General features: G+C 45.6%; 1 protein-coding gene across 1 annotated transcript; it reads right to left on the minus strand.

Annotated features, from left to right (window-relative positions):
* Positions 1 to 17,308: 17,308 nt before the first annotated feature.
* LOC119372613 (uncharacterized) lies at positions 17,309 to 25,598 on the minus strand. The gene is made up of 6 exons (XM_037643089.2): positions 25,428 to 25,598; positions 23,433 to 23,581; positions 21,932 to 22,012; positions 20,112 to 20,150; positions 18,765 to 18,815; positions 17,309 to 17,599 (listed from the first exon to the last, which is right to left on the minus strand). Exons 1-6 carry the CDS (start codon positions 25,489 to 25,491, stop codon positions 17,570 to 17,572), a joined length of 414 nt encoding a protein of 137 aa, XP_037499017.1. The 5' UTR covers positions 25,492 to 25,598; the 3' UTR covers positions 17,309 to 17,569.
* Between the last annotated feature and the right edge of the window lie 867 nt (positions 25,599 to 26,465).

Consider the following 26,465-nt stretch of genomic DNA (forward strand, 5'->3'; position numbering starts at 1 on the left):
TGCCATGACACTTCATGGAATCTGGTGTGTGAGCGCTGCCCTTGTCAGATTAAAAGGTGATCGATCTGTCTGTCATCATGTGTTTATTTTTGTGCACTTGACTATTTCAGGTTGCTTCAAGACTGCACATTGAAGCTCTACAGCTGCGTTTGACCAGGAAGCCTCCTTGGAAACTTCGTGTCTCGAGGTAGTCAAGACGTGTCCAAGAATTCGGAATAGTCACGCTTAAGGTCTGGCCGTGAGTGGTCTCGAATCAGTGCAACCTGCTGTCCTTTTCGCCAGAATGCCACCTGACCCTGACATGGTCTGGGAACACGACACTGCCAAGCTCATGCACGCAAGCTGTGTCACCTATTGGGGTCCTGTATCTCAGATGACTACATGAGAATCCTGTACTACATGAGAACTACACATGTTGCATGTTTTGCGCTGTATGCCACATAAAATATGTAATGGATGTCGCAAAGAAGTGCTTGATGGCTGGCCATTGATTCCTATTCATAAAAACTGACTGCTGGCTATGCTAATGTTTATGCCAGGTCTAGTATATTGCCGCATTTGACAGTAATGAACGATGTTAGCGAAACTATTGCTTTTCATATCTCACTCATTCTGACAGTAATGTGTCTCGCTGTATTTCTGGACGGTGTTTCTGTATTTCAGTTCTGTACAGAACTCTCCATACCACCGCTAAATATATATATTTATATATATCATACCTTATATATATAAGGTACTTGACACACGACGTACGTTTTAGCATTAGCATAGTGCTAAAACGTACGTCGTGTGTCAAATGCCTTCCTACAGTATCAGGACCTTCGTGATCTTTCTGTAGCTCTTATATTTAAGGGTCATTCCATGCCAAGTGTCCCAGACGTGGCGCTCGCACATCGCAGCTTTTGCTGATAAAATTTGTGCCTTTTTCCTGTGCCACATGGAGTATTGTGGCAAAACATTCTTGCTCGAAAAAATTTTTGACGGTCCTGGCACCCCCTCGAATTTCGCTTCTATTTATTAAACTGTACCTAATAGAAAAATGTGTATAAAATCTACTTTTGTCTGTTGAGCTTCTAAACTGCGCTTGCGCTATCGCAGAGGTTCTGTTTAGTTGTCCCATTCATTATTTCCGAATTTTTGTGTTTCACTACCAGCTACGTAGCTTCAAAAACTACAAAAATCTTCAAAGTTCGTGAATTTTTCTTGAGCTATCTGGAACTCACCCTAACCAATATTAATAATAGCCTGATTTCCAGGAAAGTGTATTTTAGTACAGAAATGTTTAGGGGTAAAATAGACTTCAGATCTTTCCGAAAAAAAATTGTGAAATTAGAGAAAATGTACGATTTGTTGCATGTTTGACCATATTTTTCATACTGATGCGATCAAAGTAAAAATCCTCGTCATGCGGCGTTTGATAAAAGACTTCATCGTTAAGTAATGAAAAAAGTCTTATCAAATCATTTTTTTCTTTTAAGGAAGAAAATAATTTTTGAATTTGGCCCTCCGAACGCGCAGTGCATTTCATTTTGTTGCCACTTCGCCGCAAAGCACGTGGTAGCCCTTGCAGCTGACACTTGTCACAGGCAACGGCCAGATGCGAGATGTATGTCAGTGGCTCGTGAGCGGTCGAAAGTCTTGTCACGTTGATGTCAGGGCGACGAGTAATGAATTCGCGTTACAATGTGAGCTTGCTTGGCGGCCCCAATGGGAAGTATGGACGCCCGAGAGCAGCCTATGGCGTCGTTGGCACATTGTGCTAGAGGCCGTCTGTACAACATGTATACCCTGAGAAAGAAGTGTGTACAGTGTGCATTATTTCTTTCAGTATGTGTATGCTAGTTGTGCAGACGTCCCTCTAGGACATTGTGCCAACGACTCCACATGCTGCTCTCGGGCGTCCATATTTCCCATTGGGCCCGCCTAGCAAATGCTCATTGTAACGCAAATTCATTACTCGTCGCCCTGACAGCGCGACAAGACTTTCGACCACTCACGAGCCGCTGACATACATCTCGCATCTGGCCGCTGCCTGTGACGAGTGTCAGCTGTAAGGGCGACCACGTGCTTTGCGGCGAAGTGGCAGCAAAATGAAATGCACTGCGCGATCGGAGGGCCAAATTCAAAAATTATTTTCTTCCTTAAAACAAAAAAAATGATTTGATTAGACTTTCTTCGTTACTTAACGATGAAGTCTTCTATCAAACGCCACATGACGAGGATTTTTACTTTGACCGCATCAGTATGAAAAATATGGTCAAACATGTGACAAATCGTACATTTTCTCAAATATCACAATTTTTTCGGAAAGATTTGAAGTCTATTTTACCCCTAAACATTTCTGTACTAAAATACACTTTCCTGGAAATCAGGCTATGATTAATATTGGTTAGGGTGAGTTGCAAATAGCTCAAGAAAAATTCACGAACATTGAAGATTTTTGTAGTTTTTGAAGCTACGTAGCTGGTAGTGAAACACACAAAAAAAATCGGAAATAATGAATGGGACAACTAAACAGAACCTCTGTGATAGCGCAAGCGCGGTTTCGTAGCTCAACACACAAAAATAGATTTTATACACATTTTTCTATTAGGTACAGTTTAATAAATAGAAGCGAATTTCGAGGGGGTGCCATGATTGTCAAAATTTTTTTCGACCAAAAGTGTTTTGCCACAATACTTCATGTGGCACAGGAAAAAGGCACAAATTTTATCAGCAAAATCTGTGATGTGCGAGCGCCACGTCTGGGACACTTGGCATGGAATGACACACACACACACACACACACACACACACACACACACACACACACACACACACACATAATATATATATATATATTGAGAGAGCGTAGGCATCGGCAAGTTGGTAATTCATGTTTGACTTTTTGAGCGCGCAAAAGAACAGGGACGAAAAACGACGCAGACACAGCGCTGACTTCCAACATATGCTTTATTTTCTACAGTGGTACATATATATATAGACAACAAAAAGCAACGCACGCAGGCGCATTGTACAGGAAGGTTTCATGTAAAACCACAAATAAGTATGCATGATAAGCAATCAAACAACCTGATACCGGATTTTTTTCTTCTTTAAGAGATCAAGCGGTCATTCCTGACTACCACTATCATCTAGTCACCCTGTGGGCCTTGCTTAGAAAGTCTAGTTCTTTTTGGATAGGTCAATTGAAGGTGCACTAATGCACATGTCTCCCAAACTTGCAATCTTCGCCGCTTCAATTACCTCACGTGTTGTTTGTGCCTGGCTCCTTCCTGTCGCAGTGCACTTCGAATACATGGGATCGCACCCACACTTCCTGCAGTGGAAAGCCAAATGTCCCACACCTCCAGTTCGCACGTTATTTGCGTGCTCACGCAGCCTGTCATTGGCACACCGTCCCGTCTGCCCTATGTATTTCTTGCCACAGGACAGCAGTAACTCATAAACGATGTTGTTCTCACATTTAACAAAGCTTTCTTTGTGCTTTTTTTGGCACCTGGGTTTTTCAGAACCACTGTAGGAGGCCTTGCACAGATTATAAAGCTTGTTTGGTGCTGAAAGGACGACTCTTACGTTGGCGTTGTTTCCTATCTTTTTCAGCCTATGTGAGACATCGTGAAGGTACGGTATGACGGCGCATTTCTGCTTGACAGGCTCCGTTTCTGGTGAAGCCTGCTCCTCACCCTCGCGAGCATGTTTGACAGTCTTGAGAAGACCCTCCGCCACAGATGTGACGACATACTGAGGAAACCCCGCCTTTTTCAGGCGGTCAGCTTGCGCCTGGAAACTACACGAACACTTGTGAGGACATGAGCGGCGAAGCGCATTCATTAGGGTTAATTTTGCAATACCCCTTTTAACTAGCTTGGAGTGGCCCGAAGAAAACGGCAGAAGCGGCTTATTGGCCCTAGGCTCGTACGACCAGCAGACCTGGTCTCGCTCGAAGAACATTCGTAAGTCAAGAAAACGCAAGGCGTTGTTTTGCGGCATTTCATGCGTGACTGCGAGCGGTTGCAGGAAACGCGTGAACAGATCAAGTACGTTTGAAGAATCATTGCCAAATTCGCCTGGACTTGATTCTAGAAAGACAACGTAGTCGTCTACATATCTAAACACCTTCTTTACATTTGTGCCTGTCAGCTCTGTTTGATAATTGAGATAATTGAAGCGGCGAAGATTGCAAGTTTGGGAGACATGTGCATTAGTGCACCTTCAATTGACCTATCCAAAAAGAACTAGACTTTCTAAGCAAGGCCCACAGGGTGACTAGACGATAGTGGTAGTCAGGAATGACCGCTTGATCTCTTAAAGAAAAAAAAATCCGGTATCAGGTTGTTTGATTGCTTATCATGCATACTTATTTGTGGTTTTACATGAAGCCTTCCTGTACAATGCACCTGCGTGCGTTGCTTTTTGTTGTCTATATATATATATATATATGTACCACTGTAGAAAATAAAGCATATGTTGGAAGTCAGCGCTGTGTCCGCGTCGTTTTTCGTCCCTGTTCTTTTGCGCGCTCAAAAATGTCGAACACACACACACACACAGATATATATATATATATATATATATATATAAAATGCTTAACAATTGTGGTGACGTGGCTAAGGACTACGCATTATTCGCAGGATGTTGTGCCTATAGTTTAGGTGCTTACTGATAAAACAGTAGCTTGTCATTACAATGTGAACATGTATGAAATGGCATGAAGTGTTTAAAACCGATTCAAAGAATAATTTTACGAATCGCAGAAATTTCAGTTTGTTTATAGGATGAAGGCATGCGGACGTGAAAGAGAAGACACAGACAAACCAAACGCTAGCGTTTGAGCTGTCCGCATCTCTTCTGTTTCCGTGTTGCATGGCTTACTTTCTTCTAGAATCAACATTTTTTGTTGTTTTACGCGAGCGGAAATTGTTCTTAGACTCATCTATATAAACTTCGAGTAGCATTTTATTTCCCCCAGAGGAATCGAATGCAGCACTGTAAAGTTGCTACAAAAACTTGTTGCGGCTGTCATGCATCCACCACAGTGTTCCTGTTTGAGTAAACCCGGTGGAAGTGCCTTGTTGAGTAACAAGAGGTAGCGGCACCAACTTTCGTCGATTGTCAGATAAAAACCCTAATGGTGTTCGCTCTGATTTGAAGTTCTTTTGAAATTCTTGATCAATCTCTATAAAACTTGTTTAGTTTATGTGTATTTGTACGCTGATTTTGAAAATGCAAATATTTTTCTACTATTATATGTCGTGTTAAGTATATCAAACATTTCATGTGCCATGTTAGGCCTGCACGAGTTACAAAGTAAGCATATCACAATAATATGAAATGGGAACTGTATGCAACATAACCAGAATGCATGTCCTAAACCCACTTAACAATAGTCATAGTATGCTGAACATTGACCAGTAAGTGTATGTCTAGCTGGTGATTCGCTCACGAGAGTTCAATATTACGTAACTTTTAACTCAAATGAATTTAAAACGCGAGTTCGTATGTGGGCTAGTGGGTTCATGAACATTATGCCAGAACAGCGCAGTAAACTCCTTTGCCAGAACAGCGCAGTAAACTCTTTTAAAACTATTGGATACAGTTTTTATCCCCTAACTATAGCGATATGTCGATTTACTTTGCAACTCCAAGTTTGGAAAGGCTTGCTCATCAAGACACATGAAATTTTTATGTGTAAAAACTGCGTTTTCTTCCAGATAATTGCATATTTGAAATCGCCACATAAGTAAACCTAAACTCAGCAAGTTTCATCAATATCGACCAAGAAGAAAAATAAACGCATTATTTGTTGCAGAGTGTCTCATTGAGTACCACGAAGTGGTCACACTGACTCTTGCCAGGGGAGTCATGTACACCACTGTCCTTAAGGACAACGGAGTCAAAGGAACGCTCCAGTGGGGGTCAGCGTTACCATGGCAAAGGGGTCACCCTGACTACCTAGAGGTACTAGCGGGAAATAAAAGGTAGTCATGTAGACTCCTGCGTTGGGAGTAACGTAGACTCTCTGCTTGTGAAGAAGGGAGTCGTTGGTCTGAAGAACGAAGGGAGTCGTTTGACACCCCAAATTGTGAAGAAGGGAGTCGTTGGTCCGAAGAACGAAGGGAGTCGTTTGACACCCCAAAAGGTCATCATATGTGTAGCGAGGCGATTACCACCCAAAGGTAGTCAGTACAGACACCCTTTTTTTTAAGAGTGTAGTATCCGGTACGCTACCCTGCAAATGGGTGGGGAAGCAGGAGATTAAAAAGGAAGCAGAAAGAAAGAGATATTTAAAATATAAGAAGAAATACACAACCGGTGGAGCGGACAAAGCAATTGTATTTTTTTTTCCCGCAGTTACCCCCGAAAAGCCGGGGTCCAGAGGCAGGCCGTTGTGAGAAGCAGGTCATGGGATGCAGTCCAATTTTTGTACCCATTGCGAGCCTTGTTTTCTTCCGGACTCGACCACTGGGAGGAGGGGGGGGGGAGGCGTTGAAAGTTGCAGCCCCCCCCCGCCCCCGCCTCCCAAATGGAAAAGCCTTCGCACACCTATGAGCGTAGCGCTTATTTTTATCAAAAAAATACATCGCTGCACTCATAGGCGTGTCCAGCTACTTATTTAGAGAAAATGGCATAGAAACAAATTAGCATGTTACACGAAGTAAGGCTAGCAGCTAACTCTTTTGGATCCCAAGTCGCGTAACTCTACAAAACGTTGGTTAAAGGGAAGCTGAAGTGGTTTGAGAATTCGATGAAACTTCGTGTTTAACAAGGACCGACATTATTGCCGACGATGTCGTAACTTTTTCCGCAGTTGCTGCCGCAGGAGCCTTAGAATACGCGAAATGCGTTTGTCGTGCTCCGCCCATGCGACCTTTGTGAAAGTGTGGGCATGGAAACGAACTAACCGGAACTACGTCATCTTCGGTTCCTTTGGCGGAGCCGCGCCGCACTCCGACAGAAGGTTCTCGCCACTCACTAATGTGCCGGAGGTATGCTGACACTAAAAGTTCTGCAGCTGGATTACAATATCTGTCATAGCCAGAAACAGCCGAGCGCAATGTGAACAAGCGTCTCTCGTATTTTCAACCGTGGCCTCCGTGATTAGCTCTGGCTGCACGTCGATGCCGGAGCTAATCGCGGATTCCGCGGTTATACAGTTTTGTTGTTGTAACATGATGAGTGGTTTTCAGCGCAAACGACGAATACACAGAGAAGAAGGAACACGAACACCAGCGCTGTTGTAGACGATGCGGCACATCGAAGATGACGCCACAGCGTTTGCTCAGCGTCCCAAGAAGCCCTGCAGCCACTGCCGCTGGTTTTTGAAGGAAAAGAAATTCGGCAGATCCCACGTACCGTGGCAATCAATGTTATGCGAAGCATGCGCAGGATGGGGACTGTCGCGTAATTTTTCACATTGAGCGAAACGTTACAGAATGACGCTAGAGAAATGTGGAAGTGGTATAGGTACTTTCACATTGAAAAGTCGCATATGTATTCGCATAGGTTGAAAAGTCGCATATGTATTATATAACCACTTGTTTACAGGTACGTAACGATGCCAACAGCAACATGGGTGTTACCAACACCAGACGCGGTAAGCTGATATGTAGTGCTTATATTCTTCAATACTGGATAGTGGGATTCCGAACAGGACAAAGAATGAACACAGATGCACAGGACAGGCGGTACTCGCAGCTAAGCTTCATATATTAATGTTTCCCTAGATATATGGGTACGCAGCCGAGTGGCATGCGCAGGCGCAACAGCTGCAGTTGTTGCAGTCGTGTTACAGTTGTTATACTTGTACGTTATGACAGAGAACGCACGCACATTTCACGAACCTGTGTGTATGTGTATGAGGGGTTCTTGACAGTCCTTGAACAAGATCATCATTACCGTGATCACTAAGCACCATCAGCTGGACCGGACTTGTTATCGGATGCGTTCGTGATCGCGGTTACGAGGGGGCTAAGTGTAGTAAAGTGCGAGGTATGGTACATCTGGCGGAAATCCTGGATGCCTCTTACGATGAAATGATCTATAATGCCTCCTGTCCTAGACATGGCAGCGGGGTCTTTTGGTGCGCTGTCCACATCCAAGCCACCCTTTAAGGATCAGACGTTGTTGGGTCTTGATAAGTCAATGTATGCATTCCACTATGCATTCCACTATGAGAGAGCGGAAAGCTGTGCCTACTTGGTGTAGCAGCCACTCCGTTGCGGCTATGCTTAGTATCATGCTTAAGTATCAATACAATCGACTGTGAAGAAAAAAAAATGTTGTAGTGGCTTAGCTCGGCTATTCCAGGATAACGTAGCGTTAGCAAAGGTTCAGCTGATTGTTCTTAGCTTTCCTGATTGTCTAGGATTAGCTTGATTATCATGCTTACTGCTGCTCCAATGACAGACACATGGTATACATATTATGTGGCACATGTATATTTTTATTTCCAGGCAACTACTTCGGGATCCGATGAGTTAAGCTTCTCCGCTCTTCTGCGCCGTTGAGCAGCATTTGCGCTCTCCTTCTCCATGGCTAAACCACACTGGCAAACGCCAGTGAGAGGCGCTATCAAGCGGCACTAGCGCAGTGTCAGACGGCGACTGCACAGCGAAGGCGAATAGCTGCGCGCGCGCCGGCGCCAGTACGTCTACCTCGGCTACGACGTCACTCATCTGGAAAGCGCAGACCGGCGGCAGCGAGTCGCGCGCGACAGCGGCGGAGTGCGTGGGAAATGCCGGCTCCGATGCGCCAGCTGTGTGACATCACTGATCCTCGCGCATGCGCAGCACGGCTCTTGAGGAGCCACGCAAAACTGGCTCGGCTAGGCCAGTGTAGCTAACGCTACAAAAAAAAAAGTTGGTTTTCGCCTTCCACTCATCTTAGAAACATGCGTAAGGGGCCTTCTGAATTTCCTCATAGCATATTAAGTACTGAATTATGACATTACAGCCCACTGGCTGTGTTTCCAAAATATAGGTAGCGGCTGTATTCGAAACGCCGTTTTCGAGCGGAATCGGCATGGAGTTTTTATTACTTCATTGCGATAGCAATTACATGGACACTCTCGGCGGATTTTTGTCGTCGCCGTCATGTCCCGTATATGTATATGTATGTATATCTAAATAGAAGCCACAAATAAAAATAATTCAGAAGAAAAAAATTCTAAAGCACTCAACCGGGCATTCGAACCTGCGACCTATCGCTCTGCAGGGCGCTGCCTTAGAAATAATGCCATCAAACCTTCTCAACTATTTCAACAGAATGCGTCATTCGTCCTCCAGGATGCTATCGGCAGAACACAAACGGAGGCGGCGTTGGGTGAAATGCACGGGACGCGTCACGTGGGGAAACTAAAATTATGCGAGACGGGGCCCATGCTGCATTGTTGCCCACGCTGAATTTGCGTCGTATCGCTGGCGACCAATGCCAGTTTTCCATTCTGGGGTTGTAGCGCCGCGCTACTTGTGGCCTGTCGGCCAGGGAAAAAGAAGAGCGTCCCGTGACACGTGGTGGAGCGAGCTAGTAGGAACGCTTTGGCTCTTGTAGACTTATGTAGTATAGGAGGGAAGAAACGAGACGGCTGAACCAGAATCGCAGTATATATGTTACATCGTGACCGGAATCCTGAGGCCAAAATTACAGCGCAAACGCACAAGACACCCACGAAGTACAGAAACGTACGACACGAGCACCGAATAACTGATTTATTCTTTCATACGCCAATGCATATATAAGCCCAAGGCAACCTCACCGCACATGCGCACACAACAATAGCTCTAAACAAGAGCGTGCAATAACGATGACAGCGTATTAGATACGCAGAGACAGGAAATCATATTCTGTGGGTGGAGGACCAAATAAGTAAAGAATTAAGAACGACAAAGAAGTGCGTTCGCGCTGTAATTTTCGCCACAGGAATATGTACCAACTAGACCCATATGAAGTTTTATTTTAGTGACCAAAATCGACGCCCGCAGGGAACGCAAGCCTTGGCTTCACGTGCCACTACCAAGCACCGTCTTTATTAAGGCGAAAGCCTTTAATCTCATACTCGCAGCGTCCGTCGGTCCGTCCGTGCCCTGGAACTGCCTGGAACTGTTCCAGCTGTGGCCTCTCCGCATCACATTCTCTCAGCAGTCACGTGTGGCACAGCGGCGTACGTATAGCAACAGTCGCGCGTTGCTGCTCCGAACGCGTGTTGTGCAACTATTGCGCAACGCCGCGGCGGCGTCCGTCCGTGCCACCTCGCAATCTCTCAGCAATCACGTGATGGCGCAGCGGCGCGAGCGGCAACGCTCCTTCGTCAGACGTCTCGCTGCAGCAGTCGAGTTAGTCGGATGGCTCCCAAGCGGCCCGGTGATGATTCCACGGAAAGCGGTTCGGAGAAGCGCCCCAAGAATGTAGATTTCCCCGATACCATGGCATAGTCAGTAGAATGGTCACAGGCTTTTACCGAACACACTTTGGAATTTACAAAGTCTCCAATTATTTTTCTTCTCTTGAGGTCGCGCGCTCTCCGGTTTTGTTCGCCATCCAAAGGAAGGCACTGCAGGGTCTTGGGACAACGCGAGCGCAAGAGTCCGAGAGTGACATGCGTTCTGCGCATGCGTCCTGGCGGCTCGCAAATTTCTTGGGTCCCCAATCCTAAAACTCTCTAGCGCTTCGCCGGAATTAGGATGTGCGCCTCCGACTTCCACTTTGACATACAGGGCGTGGTCGACCGTGCTCGCGCGATTATCTCTTGAAGGGGAGTTTGGTACTTCTTGTGCTTTCAGCGCAAAGTTTGCGTCGAAGGTCGCTTTGTTCGCTGCAGCGGCCGCATTTGCGAAAGGGGTGAGCTGCTAGCTAGAAGAGCCAAAGTAGGGGCTAGTTGAAGTAACAACTGTCACATTTCGTGCTCATCCTATGTATTACCTGTGCGTTGTTTTCGTGCGTTATTCTTTGTGTCTGAGCAGCTCGCTGCACGTGTCGAGCTGTGACGGTTCTCAGAGTTAAACAGACAGGGCGTGCAAGCACGAACACAAGAGAGAATTCAAGACACTCTTGTGTCCGTGTTTCCACGCCCTGTCTCTTTAACATGAATGCTTACCATTTAGCTCAGCTCTCTGTTATTTTAGACAGTTTTTAGTTTGCACTGGCATTGTGTGTTTCTTGTTTCCTTTTTCTGCGTCCTTTGTGCTTGAGCAGCGCGCAGCAAGTTTCCAGCTGTTTGCCGTTATTCCTTTGATATTCCAATTCCTTGCTATCGAATTCATTGCTTCGCCCTTCAGGTGAAAGTGTGACTTTTTATATACACCATTTACCGCTAGCTATTCTCGCACACTATACCGCTGGCGGTAAGCTGAGATAGGAGGCACGTCAGCGTCTCCATTATCACCCGCGACGTGGCGCGAATGGCGCGCTATAGGCCATCGCCCCGGCAGTAGCTGCGTTGGGTATGTGGCTCTTGCGTTCGGAGGAGCAGCAGCGTTTGAGAGTTGGATCAAACGGATGTTGTGTTGGGTCATACGCACAGGACGCTACACGTGGCGAAATTGAAATTATGTGAGATGCAGGTTATGCTGCGTCGTTGCCCGCACTGCGTTTGCGTCGTCTCGCTAGCGACCCATGCTAGTTTTCGATTTTCGGTCTTGGGACAACGCGAGCGCCAGAGCCCAAGAGTGACTTGGGTTCTGCGTGTATTGCTTCCCAATTGTTTTTTTTGTTGCATAGTCGGTAGAACGCATTCGCGTGCTTCAGTAGAGTTCCCATTGGGCAAGCATGGGCGCGCGGCGTAGTGTTCAAGAAACTCACTTTCGGTGCGGGGGGACCCGGCTCAAACACCAGCCCCGGAAATATTTGTTTCAATTTATTAATTATGCGTGGTACGTGCGCGCCAGCTGTTGATGAGGAGGGTCTTTCGGAACACCACCAGCTAGCTACACAGGTCAGACAATTCAAGCTTCGCTTGAAAAAAATGGTCGACGATGTATCGTACTACCACGGCCGCTACATTAAAAAAACAGGTGCGGCCTGCTGCGTCGCGTCGCCGTCAATGGGCAAGCGCGTCCCGGTCGAGTTCACAGTTGCGGCCGCAGTTTTTGGTGAGGACGCCACTAGCGCGGTCCGCAAAGCAGAGGCCAGTCCTTGCTACCATTATGCAGCGGCCGTAGTGCTACAATGTGGCCGGCTCGGAATTTATGCGTTGTTCGTGTGCTTTTTTGTGTGATCGTGTGTGTGAGTAGCGTTCCTCATGTTTCTCGCGCCTGAGTGCGTTTATTTGGTGTGCGCGTCTGTGGCGGACGGTTTTTCCAGCGGTGAGATGCCGCGAAGCTGTTGTGTGCCGCTGTGCAATTCAAACGCGAGAAGAGACGCTACTATGAAGTACCACGAATTCCCTAGCGATCTGCAGCGTCGCGAAGCGTGGCTGAAGAATATTTCTCGCCAAAGGCCATCAGAAAACGCAAGTAAGTGGGAGCCAAGCGACAGGTCGCTGATATGTTCATTACATTTCACTGAGGATGACTATAAAAAGAACACGAAGATTAGGATTTTGCTTCCGACTGCGGTCCTGACTGTGTTTCCCGGTTATCCGCACTACATGCAAAAAAAAAGAACGCGCAGCCCAGAAAACGCCGGCGAATGAATGCGGCTGATGACGCAATAGTTGGGGCAGGTGATTGTGAAAGCTCAGGAGAAATCCCTAAGATCAAAAGTTCCTCGCACCCTGTGAAAGACGAGATCGAAGCGTTCGTTCCACAGTCGGCCTCAGAACCGAGCACAGAACGTAGCTTTCCTGTCGATCAGGCCTGCCAAACCACATTAGATCTTGCGCAAGAAAAAAAACGGGAGACAAAAGGAAGAAGCGTACACACAACAAGCGCTTGTCAGTTCTGTGTATCTTATTTTGCCGCCGTTTCTTTACGTGCTACTGATTTCATGTCATGCACCTTTACTAACCTGCCGCGCTTGTTATAGAGAGACAGAGGAAAAGTCAAATTTCGGGAGAAAAGGCGGCCACCCTCCTGAGTGCCTGCATCACTCACTACTTCGTCTTGAAGAAACGCGTAAATATACTCAGCATATTTCGTAATAACGAGAACTTTTACTTTCAGGTGAGTAAAGCGGGCAACCTTCATGAAGAGTACTGAGGCCCGCTCTACAAATATTGGTAGTCCTAGGGCAAACTGTTCACATATGTGGGGTAATCGGCATTTCTAATAACGACTTCAATATTCAACCTGTAATGTGCAGCTATAAAACGCGTAATCTACGGCCTGATTGGAGTAAGTGTCGCGCGTACAAACGCGGCTGTCGAAGCGCTTCTCCGTGAACAGCTGGACCGGTGTGGTGGCGCCAGAGCGGGCGCAAGGAGAACTAGGCCCCGGACGCCGTTTCGGCGCCACGCAGCAGGCCGCACCTGTTTTTTTTATGTAACGGCCGTGGTACTACGTTGCTGCGATCGAAAAAGCTGATACTATTTCCGGGCGCTCAATCTCGCGATCAAAAGTTGTAGAATGTACGTGCTTCACCTCTAAGGATGCGCTGGTAGCTGGCCTTATTTCCTACAAACTTCCGCAGCGAGCAAACAAATAACACCAGTTGATTTTATTGGAAAGTTTTTTGTCCGTGAAAGGCATAATTCCTATAATAAGACAACCAATTACACGACTACTTTTCCGTGGTTTGTGACTTGACACGTGTTCTTGGCGTGACTCGCGTCGTGTAAACTGTACTTTACCCTTGCATTATCTCTAGCACGTTGGAAGCGTCGCCTCCGCGATCAGATTCGACAGCGGAGTGCTGCCGGAGCTAATCGCGGAGCCCACGGTGAAATAATCAGAGAAGTTTGCGAACTGCGCAGTGGCGCTGCTGAGAGACAATCCTGACTAGCGTACCTCCATTTTTAACCTCCTTGACCTCCATGCATGCGCCGCACCCATCAAGGCATCCTAATCGTGACTAGCGTGCGGAGAAGGCGCATCAAGGCACCCTAATCGTGACCAGACGGATATACGGCTCTGATCGTGCTAGGGCACCTCGACGCCAGCGTTCCTTCGAACAGGATGGGGACAGCGTCCACTGTTTGACACATTATGACATCACAGAATGCGATAGCTCCACTGTTTTACCCAATATGGCGGTGGCACGGTCAATGAGCGTCACCACCCTGCCGAAAGAACGCTGGCATTGTGGCACCCCTAGCGTGACAAAGGTGCCTCGATGCCAGCGTTCCTTCATACAGGGCGGCGACATCGCCGCCACATTGTGTCGGAGCATGTAGGGACGAGCTAAACTGACACCACCACGAACGCCTCCTCTACTTTTTTTTAAATGCCAGTGCAAACGCTCGCTCTTCATTGGGAACCCCGTCATTACACTTTAGTTCCGCGATTGGTCGTGATGCGACGCCACATAAAGGGTGCGACTTAGGGCGCCTTGGTGCGCGTTTCGTCGGGCGCACACATCGAGGCACACTAGGTACGACTGCTTGGTCACACGTGCGTTTCGGTGTGTTAATTCCAGTGAAGACGCGGTAGACGTGCCGTCCCTCTCGAATATCATGCGTCTGTCAGATTTGTTCCTTCGTACTCCTTCCTTTGTGGCTTGAAGCAATGCCGCCACCGGCTCACAACGCTCGTGTGGCACATCTGAAAGCCAGTACATGCGCAGCGTCGCAATGACGCTTCTCCGTTGGTAGTCCGCATAAGCCCCACAAACGGAGACTCGCCATCTCAAAACACCACGTTTCTTAGAGAGCCAGCGTGGCAGCCAACATAATGAACGTGATGGATACAAGACGCCGCCCTATAGGTCTGAACACAACTGAACAAAAATATTACCTCATCTGACTTCCGTCATGAGGCACCACCTAAGGAGTATTTTCCCTCATGAACGCAAAGCTGGCGCGAAGGCTGGCAAACGGGAGAGAGTGGGATTAGGCCACGGTTAAAAAATTCCTATATCCGTCGTAGACACCAATTTGATGTGTTTAGAACAAATAACAATAATAATTATTATTATTATTGGGCCTCAACATTCTGAAAACCACGATATGATCATGAGGGACGCCGTAGTGGAGGGCTCCGGAAATTAGACCTCCTGGGTTATTTAACCTGCACCTAAATCTAGGTATAAGGGCCTCAAGCATCTTCGCCTCCATCGAAATTGCGGCCGGGATTCGATGCCGCCTCCCTCGCGTCAGAAGTAGAGCACCATGATTATTAGAGCACCGGGCGGCCCGAGTTTAGCTCAAAGGGTAAATGGTTCACAGTAGTCCGTACGGTACTATGTGAGAATGTTTTCCCAATGATTACTTGTCACATTATTAAAGCTTGCCTGTGTTTATAAAAAGATATTGTATCACAGGCGGTTAACATCAATAACAATTTAACACAACGTTTGCTTGCTAGAAATACGTTCGCGAGAAAGACAAAACAGAATACAGTAACATGGACAATAATAAACACATGAAATGACGTGGAGCCAACACGTACAATAGATGTATGGCACATTTACACACACATACAAATAACATGCACATTGCATAGCGTGCATAATTGCAAAGCAGGTTTGGTGCCGGGAGGCTCACACGTTTCCACATTCCATCCTTACGGAATGCCCATCTTTCACTACCACTGCAGACGTGCAAGTTGTTGGCGTAGTTTTCTAGACACTGTTGCCCCTTACGACAATAATCATAAAATACCTTGATTGCAATAAATTTCGGTACGCCTGAAGCACAGTTCCTTTAATAAGAAAATGCCAGGTCTGCGCGCAGCACGCAGAACATTGTCAGTGCATGCTGAAATAGCGGACTTCAAGGCCGCTGTTAACTCTTTCAGGGCGCCCAGTGAAACTGCATTTCTGAAAACAATTACACCATCTCCCACTCAAGAAGGTTTAAAAAAAATTCTGGAGTGGAAGCTCTCCTAACGCCTTGCTCAGCAAAAGTGAAGCCAGCTTTTGCCCACCAAAGAGCTCGAAAACATGCTCTTTTCTGGTGGTGCCTACTTAAAGATCAATTCGCTTTAATCTGTTAGTGTAAATACTACTTTAATTATAAAATAAAAGATCGTTGTTGCCGAGAAAAGTAACCCGTCGAATGGAGTATTGGCAATTGATCTCCAATAAAATTTGCCATGGCTTTGAGGCTTACAACAAAAACTAGTAACGCAAAGACACACTTGGAGCAATATATTACCCGTAAAAGTTGCCAAGTTGAACTAGTCTGGCGTGCGAGGAAAGCGCTCGCCTTCTTTCACCAAACGCCGATGATTGATCCTGCCCGTACTAAGATGGCGGGCGCAGCCGCCATCTTTTGGTGGGCACGGCTTCACTCTTGCGCAATAGTCGCCACTCCAGCAATTTTTTTTAACCTCCTTGCTCCTACTTAAGGGAACCATGTGGGGATGCGAAGCAGCGCTGGGTGTTCACTTGTGTTTCCATTGCTGTTCCATTTGTATGTTTCATTTGTGTAGTGTGTACCGCTTATGTTACCGACCCCCCCCCCCCCCCCCCAGCTCGATGTTTCCTTGCGCTTCGGCTTCGCGTTGCCTCGCAGCTTCGACATTCGCTTGCCGGCGTTGCCGTTTACGTTCAGCTTCGCGAGCGTCCATAGCGCCGTTGCGAATTAGAGTGCAACGGGAGCGAGCGCGCACCGTATTATATACGAGCGCACAGCTGTGGCGGAGAGAGAGAAACGGGAGAGGAGAAACGAAGCGGAGGCAGCGCTCATGCCACCTCCTTCACCCCTCCTCCTCCCACCTCCTCGCGCTCACGCGAGGAGGAGATGGAGGAGAGTTGGCCCATGCGCAGTGGGGAGCGGATGCGTGCGGGAAGGACGGACACAGCCCCGAGGAAAAGCTGCGTCGCATCTAAAACCCATTACACCGTATTTAATCCAGTGAAACTACAGTTCTGAAAAACCCATTACACTGTATTTCAAGACCATATTGCGATGCACGATTCACTGCACATCTGTATTATGACGCCTAGTTAAAGTACAGTTCTTAGTACCCCCTTACCCCTCGACGGTAACTGCTTTCAATTTATGTCACACTTATCACACCATACTTAAAGACCACTCTCCCCTATGATTTCCTTTTCTTAATTGTCCATTGGACTCATAACCGATTGTGTCTAACATAAGAAAAGCCCCTGGAAAAAGAGTCCCCTTCTTCCGCTCTCTTCATTTGTCACTAATAGCGCAACGGCGTTGAAAATTATCATTATTAAATCCGTGTAATTTTAGACACATTGTTCAGCTATCATTCTGTGGGTTGTAATCTTTTTTTTTCTTTTCATTCAAATTCCAACGTAAATATATCCTTCATGAGTGGTTAACATACGTCAATAACGACACACCAAGAAAATTCAAGGTTAGGAACTCCAGATAAAATTTTCTATAGCATCCCGGATGATAAATTCCAATACTTTAATTCCCAAAACGCGTTCTCTACAATGTGTACTGCAAGAAGCGTATTTTATTCAGCGGCCGTGCCTTATCACCTTCTAAACTCTCGTTGTTAATCTACGGCTCGGTATGCTGTAACGGCAACGAAAAGCGTTGTTGCATGGAATCCTAGAAACCGAGAGCCTTTTGCAGACATGCCTGAAAGGGATAAAAAATATGAGGAAAAATGTTATGGCTGCAAGAGAGAAGTATTCAAAGTGGAGTGATAGTTATGGCTGGGAAATGTGTTGATTTTTTAAGAGAGCTTGAAGGAAAAGCGGAAGCTGGTTAAAGCCAGACCCAAGCCACAGCATAGGCCCACGGCTATTCGGACTTAGGTGGCCACTTGCCGAGGTTGAAGACCCATCTTTCACTACTGCTACAGACAAGCAAGTTGTTGGCGTCGTTTTCTAGACACTGTTGCCCCTTACAACAATAACCATAAACTGGACATCTGTATCCGAAACTGCACTGGATCTTGAAACAATAAACGCTTCTTCCTATCTATTATTTTTGAATCAGAAGCTACAACACAACATTACTGCAGCTACGTGCCTCTCTTGGTTTTATAAAAGCAACGCACTTCGATAACTCTATCTAATATGAGCGAACGTTTGTATTCTTATATTGACGAACACCGCGTAACGGTCAGGGAGCATTTCCATCTTGTAGTGGGACACGACACTACAAAGTTGCCACTTCTAATCATTGCGGAGTAGTACCTGCTTTGCGCATGTAGCCACTGAGAAGTTTCATAAACTGTTGCTGCTTTCACGAAATAATGTGGTGCAATTGGCATCTGTAATGGTCATATAATTATAAGTGCGTGGGCATTGAAAATACTCATCAACCTTGACCGCTTTTTCTTGGTGGGTGGCTGGTTGTCAGATGAGTCGGGATAAGAAAAACTTGGCGTTATACAACTAGTTATCGAATAACTTTCTACTAGATAACAACCTATCAGATAAGTCTTCAGCCTTTGAAAACTTCCATCAATCTTGAGCGCTTAGCGCACGTCATAGACGTTGGGAGCACACATGATTGTACAAAACACGCAGAAATTCAAGCACATTGACCGCGGTCACCGTAAGCGTCTGCAGCAGAGATGTAAGACTTAGAAAGTTGGCTGAGGGTCATAGTTTTGAACAGTGCAAAAGATGGAAGCACAAGATAACACTTTCAGCGCCTCTTCCTGTGGTCTTTTTTGTCTTGTGCTTCCGTCTTTCGCGCTGCCTGAAACTATGAGCATATGCAGCTTGCAAAAGAATAGGCGCGTGCAACTTTCAATGCCAGTTTGGAGGGAGAAACTTGTAAATCAACGTACCATTCCGTCGTCAAAAATTTTCGCATCGTCGGCACCCATACCGGTGGCAGTCTGTAAAAGAGTAACTCGAAGTTGCGTACATCAGTGTTGTTATGAAAGTCAGGCGTCTGGACAATAATAGCTCTAGGATACATTTCCCGCTAAGAAACTATAATTATAATCCACTACTACACTTCGATGCAGAGAACGTGCTTTATGGGACGGTCGCACCAAAACATATATGGTGCAGCTGTGTACTGGGGCCACTTCATAATAATTTCTATAGTTTTACCTCCCAAAGCTGCGATATCATTATGAGACAGACCGTAGTCAAGGGCTCGGGAAATTTCAACCAACATGTGTCCATTAATGTGCCCTGATATTGCATAGTACACGGATTTCTAGCATTTCGCCTCCATTTAAATGCGACAGTCGCGACCAGGATCGAACCCGCGACTTCCGCGTAACTAGACCACTTCACACGCAATCTTCAGCAAGTACAAATTCGATCCGTTCTTCGAATTAATTCAGTTAAAATCGGGTTTTACGCGAAGACCGAATTTAGAGACTTCGAATTAATTTTGACTACTTGGTGCACTTAAATGCTCATCCATGGTACCGTGCACGACTGCCTATTTTTTTACCATAATTGGAAGGTGACCTTCATGCATATAGGTTGAAATCCGTGCCCTTAGCAACATTATATGAATTTAACTATGACGCAGCATTTTAAAGCTACAAACATTCCGGTAATTTCAACGTGTTACGCGCTCTGATCCTTTAAGAGCGTTCATCGAACGCTAAGCTTTGATGATAGCATCGAAACTATATCTTCAAGCTATTTTTGTGGGATTGATGCTTGATACATTCAGTAAAATCATGACTCAATGTTCTGGCAGAACAGCGTAGAAAACGGGACAGTGAACACACAGAGTACACAGTGCTGTGCCCCGTGTGTTCACTGTCCCGTTATGCGCGCTCTTCTGTCACAATTTTCATGAAACAGCTAGCCCACATAACAATTCTCATGACTCAGATTTAGTGCCCGCTTCATGCAAGTTGTCTGTGTTTGTAAGTGCTCAGATATTCAAGATTAAAGAAAAGACATGACTATAATTAATAATGGTGCTCTGGTGGGCTTGAAAGAAGCAAGAACAGAAAAGCACATTCTAGCCTAAGAGAAAACGATTACACGCATTGTTGGGTGTCCGATCAAGACCTGCTATCTCCTAACGAACTGCAGAATACTGTATCGCCACATGGGAGGAGAGGGGGGGGGGGGCTTCAGCGGTAAATCTTTAACCTAACTTGCGTTTCATCTCGAATATGAATTTGATGCTATCGGAAGCGCAGTATTGACGAACTCACCTTCACTTTGGCGACCGCCTCTTGCGAGCAACTGGCGTACTGAAATAAAAAAAAGGAGGTGGTACGAATGATCTTTCTTAAAGGGGCCCTGCAACACTTTTCGAGCATGCTCAAAAAGCGCTGCTGATCGGTAGTCGAGGCTCCCGAGAACACGCGAGCCAAATATTATAGCGATGCGCACGGCCTGGAATTTACAATAAATTCTCAAAGTCAGCTGAAAATCGCTCCCTCTTCTCTCGACAAATGATGTATTAGTCCGCAAAATATGACGCGATTGTCGGCAGTTCCACCATTGGCTGATGTTATAATCACGATAACACCCTCATTATTACTTTCGTTGTTAATTTTGAGTTCAATAAGTAGATAATATGTATGTTTATATTATGTTATCGCGTTAAAAACACCGAACAAACATTAATATTAGCACTTCCGGTCTCACCGACAGCTCGTCTGCTCGTAGTTGCGTGGTTCCGTTTTCTTCGCCATGCGCAGTGCCGAAAACGTGAACATTTCTGTGCTTTTGACCATCGCCGGTTGCCGTTGAGAGTGGCAGCCGTTCGAGTGTTGCCTCGTCAGCTGAGAACTGCATCGTCGGCACGTTCTCACGACCGACCGAGGCACGGGCGCAGCGTGTCTCCGATAACAATGCTGGCGTCCGGTAATGGCGGCGCTTCGGGGTCGTCTGCCAGTGCCGTCTTACGAGGCGGTGTATCGGAGTATGGGCCGAAACCGATCTCAGCTGTCATTCGTTCCAAACGAGCGCGCACGTTTGCTTCCATGGTTGGCAGAGCGATGAAAACACTACGGCGTTCGAGGTGCACACCCAACATTACCAAAACGACGCGCAGTTTTCAAGCACGCGCGATACACAGCGCGATCGACTCCGCTCGACGAGATTGACGCAAGCCGACCGGAAGTGGCGGCACAGACCACGTGGTTGCGCCGAGACGCCAGAGAGAAAAAAATGAAAAAAATGCCGCCGGCGCTGGCGTCGCCTCCTCGCACCTCCGCCCTCCCTCCCTCCCCTCACGCCGCGCGCAGCTTTCCGCGCGCTCGCTGCGTTGAGTTGAGAGAGAAAGCTGCGGAACGTGGTCTCTATAATTTGGTAACACCACTTAGACTTGACGGATTCGAAAAATTTTTGCGGCATATGGCTCGTGAAGAGTCATACGTCAATAATGGGACTATTCCAATATAACAAAGAAAGGTGTTGCAGGGCCCCTTTAAGTTTGCTTCGAAATACCTTTTAGTTCATAACAAACCATTGCGCATTCATACTCAGAATCATTTGTTATCACGAGAGTACAGCATCAGTACACTACACCACGCCTAGTTGAAATTTTACAGGTTATAGGTAGTTTTCAAGTCAGCATTACCTCTTATATACGTGTGCTTATGCTCACTGCTTCCAATAATGTGAGCAGATTTTTTATATTATATAGCAAGGAGCTTCAGATGTCCTGCAAATTCAATAACGCAGCATCCTATTAGTCACCCGTTGGTGTCGAATGCACGACTTGTAACCATTCCTGAAAGAAACGTTGCGATTATCTATAGACAAAACTGCTTTGTGAACAGTGCAACAGCATAATCACAGCGCAGAATATTTGCAAGCGTAATTAACTTCGATAAGACGAAGCAAACGTAAAGTACTTGCTATTCGATGTGCGAATCGTTATGCGGAAGAGAAACATCGCGAGACGCGTTGGTCCATGTTTTTGGAAAGAAAGAATTTTGTTAGAATGAGTTTATTTGCGTGAGCCACAAGTAGTAATTATAAATAAGGCATGAATCTGAAAGGGTCATGCCTTAGCACTTACCACGCTCGCTTTCTGATCATCAGGAGCGGACGACAGCTGCACTCCGCAATTGTTTAGGGCCGGTATCATCTGGTCAATTACCTGTAGGGCATCAAAACAGTTATAAAAACATCAATTTTTAACCGCGATGACATCGGCTTTTCTGCTGCCGTTGGAAAGGCACATTTTCCTTTTATTTGGCCCTTGCCTGAAGAAATAGTCAGAATGAAGCTCTCGCTAACTATTAGCTCCGTTGTACCAACTATCAAAGTTCGTTCATGTGATTCCCGCATAATACGTTTTTCCGACCTAATACGTTTTTTTTTCTTTTTATTCCCGGCCAACGTCCCTTGGAAGTAATGCATTTTCGTGCGGTTAATACGGCCACGTTTTTGCCCAAAATTGGATAATACTACCGTTCACGAGGACTTTGACCTTTATATCAGAAATCCTACGTTTATTCTTCGGTATACCAGCTTCATTTTCTTACGTTTCAGAAGAATTTACTCTTAGACGTTGAATTGAAGAAAGTACAGTGCAACTTGACCAGCTACTTCAATGTTGCCCAAGAAAAGTGAGTCATTGACGGAGTATGCATTTCTTTTTCCCATTCTTAATCTGTTTGGTTAATACAAGTTTTGTATAGTTCGTTTTATATCCTCGTTGCCGTGAAAAACGTATCAACGAGATTCGATTGCTTTATACAGGATGCTTTATTACTAGAATGTTTGGTTGTTTCCTTAAGGAACGTCTGCACGCTGGCAAGAAAAGCACGAAGTGTCAGCTAACTCATAATTTCTTGTAAAGCAAAGTAGGTAGCTCTATGAAAACTAAAGTATTCTCTGTGGAACGCAGATAATTGTCGCCGCCGTATACACATCGGTAAAATATGTACAAGGTCGATATTATAACAACATCACATTTCACGAACACTTGTGATTCATATGATGTTGAATTGCACTGTGTTCACAGTTCTTATACCCTTTTTATTTAGTTTTTAGTATAGTATATTTCCTTTGCGAGTAGCCGGTGCCCTTATAGACGCCCTAACCTCTCCTATAGAGCAATTAAATAAAAAAAATCGGTAACGATATTTCAAATCACTTCGGAGGACAACTAATCTGCAGGAAAGCGCTGTCATGGGACCGTGATGCATAAATGGTAAGATGTGGGTGTTAGTGCACACAATGACAAGTAAACTGAGAGATATGGGACGCGAATGGGAAGACACAGGCGTGGTCACAAAGACGAAGTGTGCGCCTGTGTGTCCCTCAACGCCTCTTGTTTTTTAATTAGGTAATAAGGTTTTCATAAGGTTTATTTAATACGGTTTTTTACTCATATACCACGCAACACAACCTTTATATACCCAGCTAACCTAACCTAACCTAACATGACCCGACGTCTCTCTTTAACTGTAATTTCGTGGTCTAAAAGCTATATCTTATCATATCCACACCCAAAAGGATGCCTTACTAAACAGTGAGGTCAGATTTTCTACATAGATATAAGAAATGCTAACCTGCATGGCAACTTGAGGTGTCATGGAGGCCATACTCATGATGCAGACCTGAATGTCTGGCAACTTAGAGATGACTAGCTGCTTTGTCTGGGCGTCGGTGATCTTCTCGTCGATAAGCGATTGCACAATCTCCAAGAGGCCCCCTTGTGCTGCAAGAACCCCGTAGAGGGCAAATATGTAAGACATATCCTTCCTTTCGAATTGCAGACGCATATACAGTAAGCCACAGGCAGCATGTGAAAAGATTTCCAAATATGGCAGTGCCGGGTAACCAAACAGAACCATGACGACGTTGCCACTTCCAAATTACATAACCAATGCGGCACCGCTGATCGGTTTGTATTTCATATAATTACACATTTAGTGGCCTGCTTCAAGAGGCGGCATACAAGAGCATCCCGTTTAGGCTCAGATACAGGCCAATTGAGCATATTTTGTCTGCGTATTTGCAGACGGTTACGTGGGATATCTAAAATATGCGCGTTAAATGATTATTCCAAGAAAAAATACTTTCTGAGGTGGTCGCGCCGCAAAAAGGAGAATTATCTCGCAGTGGGCACTTCGCAACAGTACTTGCAGTAGGCATTCTAGGGTATTTCGAAAGGGCAAGTTTACAGGGGAGAAGACGTCCATTTTCTTGCGGCATGGTTTAGGCCTTCATCGAGAAGCGAAGCAAGTCTACCGATTGAGAAGGCGATGCGAACAAGGTCTGATTTTTCTGTCGCATTCTACTCTTGATGCGAAGCTCAAGCGTCCTCTAACTTTTTGAGAGCCTGTATTCACGAAACCGATGCACCCCGCGCAACATTACAAGCCACATAAAGGCAGAAAAGGCCAGCTATGGCTTAATCCTTAGTGTTGCACGCAGAATTCGTTCTTGACAATTAGCAGTTCCTGCAAATGAAATTCAGTATTTCCTTTAGCATTACTCACGACGGTAAATTAAGCATGTGCTAGATATACATAACAACACATCTTTACGTAATCGTACAGCAAGACCCCTAATGCTGAAAACAGTCATTTCGTAAATGCGGCACTCTTATAATCGGCGTGATCTCTGATGAGCTAATCCTTGTTATCGAATGCACATTAGTAGTTTTCTCGAAGTTCTTGCAGATTATTAGTGTATTAAAGAACTTTCTTTCGCCATGAGCCAGTCCACTTTATCAAAAAAAAAAGTGAAACATGAAGAACAGTGCACTATATCTTTATTTAACTACTCTCTGATGAGGAGTATAATGTCTATAAAATGCAGAATGATAATCTTGTTGGCCTGAGTTAATTTCAGTCGTGTCCACAGCGTTGTTGAATTCCACAACGTAAGCTTAAAATGTTTATGTTCAATTCATTTCTAATTCAATACTGGCTGGGATATCGTGGGAAGATTGTGAATTTACATAGTACGCAGTTTCATATGCATAGGTCATTGGTCATTAGGGAAACACTCCCAAATCAATTACACCCTACTGAGTGTCTTACTGTCATACGACAATAATCGTCGTTTGGTTTGCTTGCGTTTTTCTTTTTTATCTAATTTTTTTTTAAATAGACGCTCTCCATTTTCCCATGAAGAATACTATGTCCCGTCTCTAGCGAGCACACATTTCGTGACCTGCAAGTACTGGCAGCGCAGCCATAACGCAAGAAAAGGTAGACCCAACATATAAACTACGGTTATTGCAGCTGTACAAAAATATAAGTACATTCAAAGAAAACGGGCGAATTTGGGGCGTTTTTTCTGCACGCAATATTAATAATCTGGCATGCTTGCGTTTTTTCCTTCCCCAAAAAGAGTGCACTCGCTAATTTCCTATCAATAATCCTACGTGACGCCGATATCGTGCACGCCGTTCGTGATCGAAAGTTATCGTGACCGAAAACTACAGCGCAAGAAAAGACACGCGAGATGACGATTATTGGTGGTGTGCGACAGAAAGACGCCCAAAATACGCCCTCTCTGTTGAGACTGCAGTGAACGCTACGGATATTAGTTACCTTGTGCGTATCCTATGCTGGCCGCAAAGAGCAGAATGGACGCGGCGAGAAGCCTGAAATCCATAGTCGACCCTCGTATGTAGCAAGGATGAAACCTAAAGCGTTAGGCGGGGCCAAGCACGGCTGTTTTTAAGCGGGTCTCCGCATGTTCCACTTCACTGGAATCGTACTGAAGAGTCACCAGAGGTACAAGACAAAAGAACAGTTGTCCATCGCGCGTCATTTGCGATGCGCATTGGATTAGACGATAAGACAAAAGGCGGGACGCGAGACGCTTGGCGAGAGCGGCCTTCGGGCTTGGCCCCACCAAAGTGGCATGATGTTTGGTTCGTATAAACACGTGTAGAACAACACTGCGAATTATTCAAAAGGGAGCTTCATCAGGAAAAAGATGTATGACAGCCGGTCACGCTCCCGCGACCTGGCGTGGACGTGGTGAACTATTTCCTCTACGCGAATGCCGCTTCGATGAGCACGCTTTTGTGCTTGTACTCGTGTTAGTGGATATGAGATGACCACTTTCTCTCCTGAGTTGAGGACATCATTCGCACATTTACTTCTCCCCAACGAGTTTGTTTTTGTCTAAAAGATTCGTTAACGATAACAGTGTTCTCAAATGACAAATTATTAGTCTATAATGGTTTAGCAATTTTTTGAGACAACGTACTTCTACCGGCAGTTGTAGATGAATAGCGATATTGTGACTGTGAGGAGTGTGAATAAGTGTGTGTGTGTGTGCTCCCCCTCTCCCTCCTTCTTTCTCTCTCTCTCTCTGACTAATTTTCAAACTCGCGTATGCCTCTGGCAGGGCATGGGTAGGCAGGGTATTGGTAGGCAGGGTATTGGCGTATGGGTAGGCAGGGTATTACCAGTTATTCTAGATTCTAGACTGGTTAACATTCCTACCTTACCTACCTATTTTGCCTGTTGCTTCCTTCCTTCTTTAGTGTTTCTCCTCAGTTGAGACATTAAAGAAGAAAGGAGGGCAGTACAAACATAGAACTGTTATTTCCTCGTAAGATGCAATGTGCTAAACTT

This window comes from Rhipicephalus sanguineus, chromosome 10 (genome assembly GCF_013339695.2).
Source record: "Rhipicephalus sanguineus isolate Rsan-2018 chromosome 10, BIME_Rsan_1.4, whole genome shotgun sequence".
NCBI classification, from domain to species: domain Eukaryota; kingdom Metazoa; phylum Arthropoda; class Arachnida; order Ixodida; family Ixodidae; genus Rhipicephalus; species Rhipicephalus sanguineus.

Coding starts and splice junctions, on each gene's coding strand:
- LOC119372613 (XM_037643089.2), bottom strand. CDS start 25,491: ATGGATTTCAGGCTTCTCGCCGCGTCCATTCTGCTCTTTGCGGCCAGC. Junction 20,151..21,931: donor ATGATCAGAAAGCGAGCGTG/GTAAGTGCTAAG, acceptor TTTTTATTTCAG/TACGCCAGTTGCTCGCAAGA. Junction 17,600..18,764: donor AAATTTTTGACGACGGAATG/GTACGTTGATTT, acceptor TATCCCTTTCAG/GCATGTCTGCAAAAGGCTCT.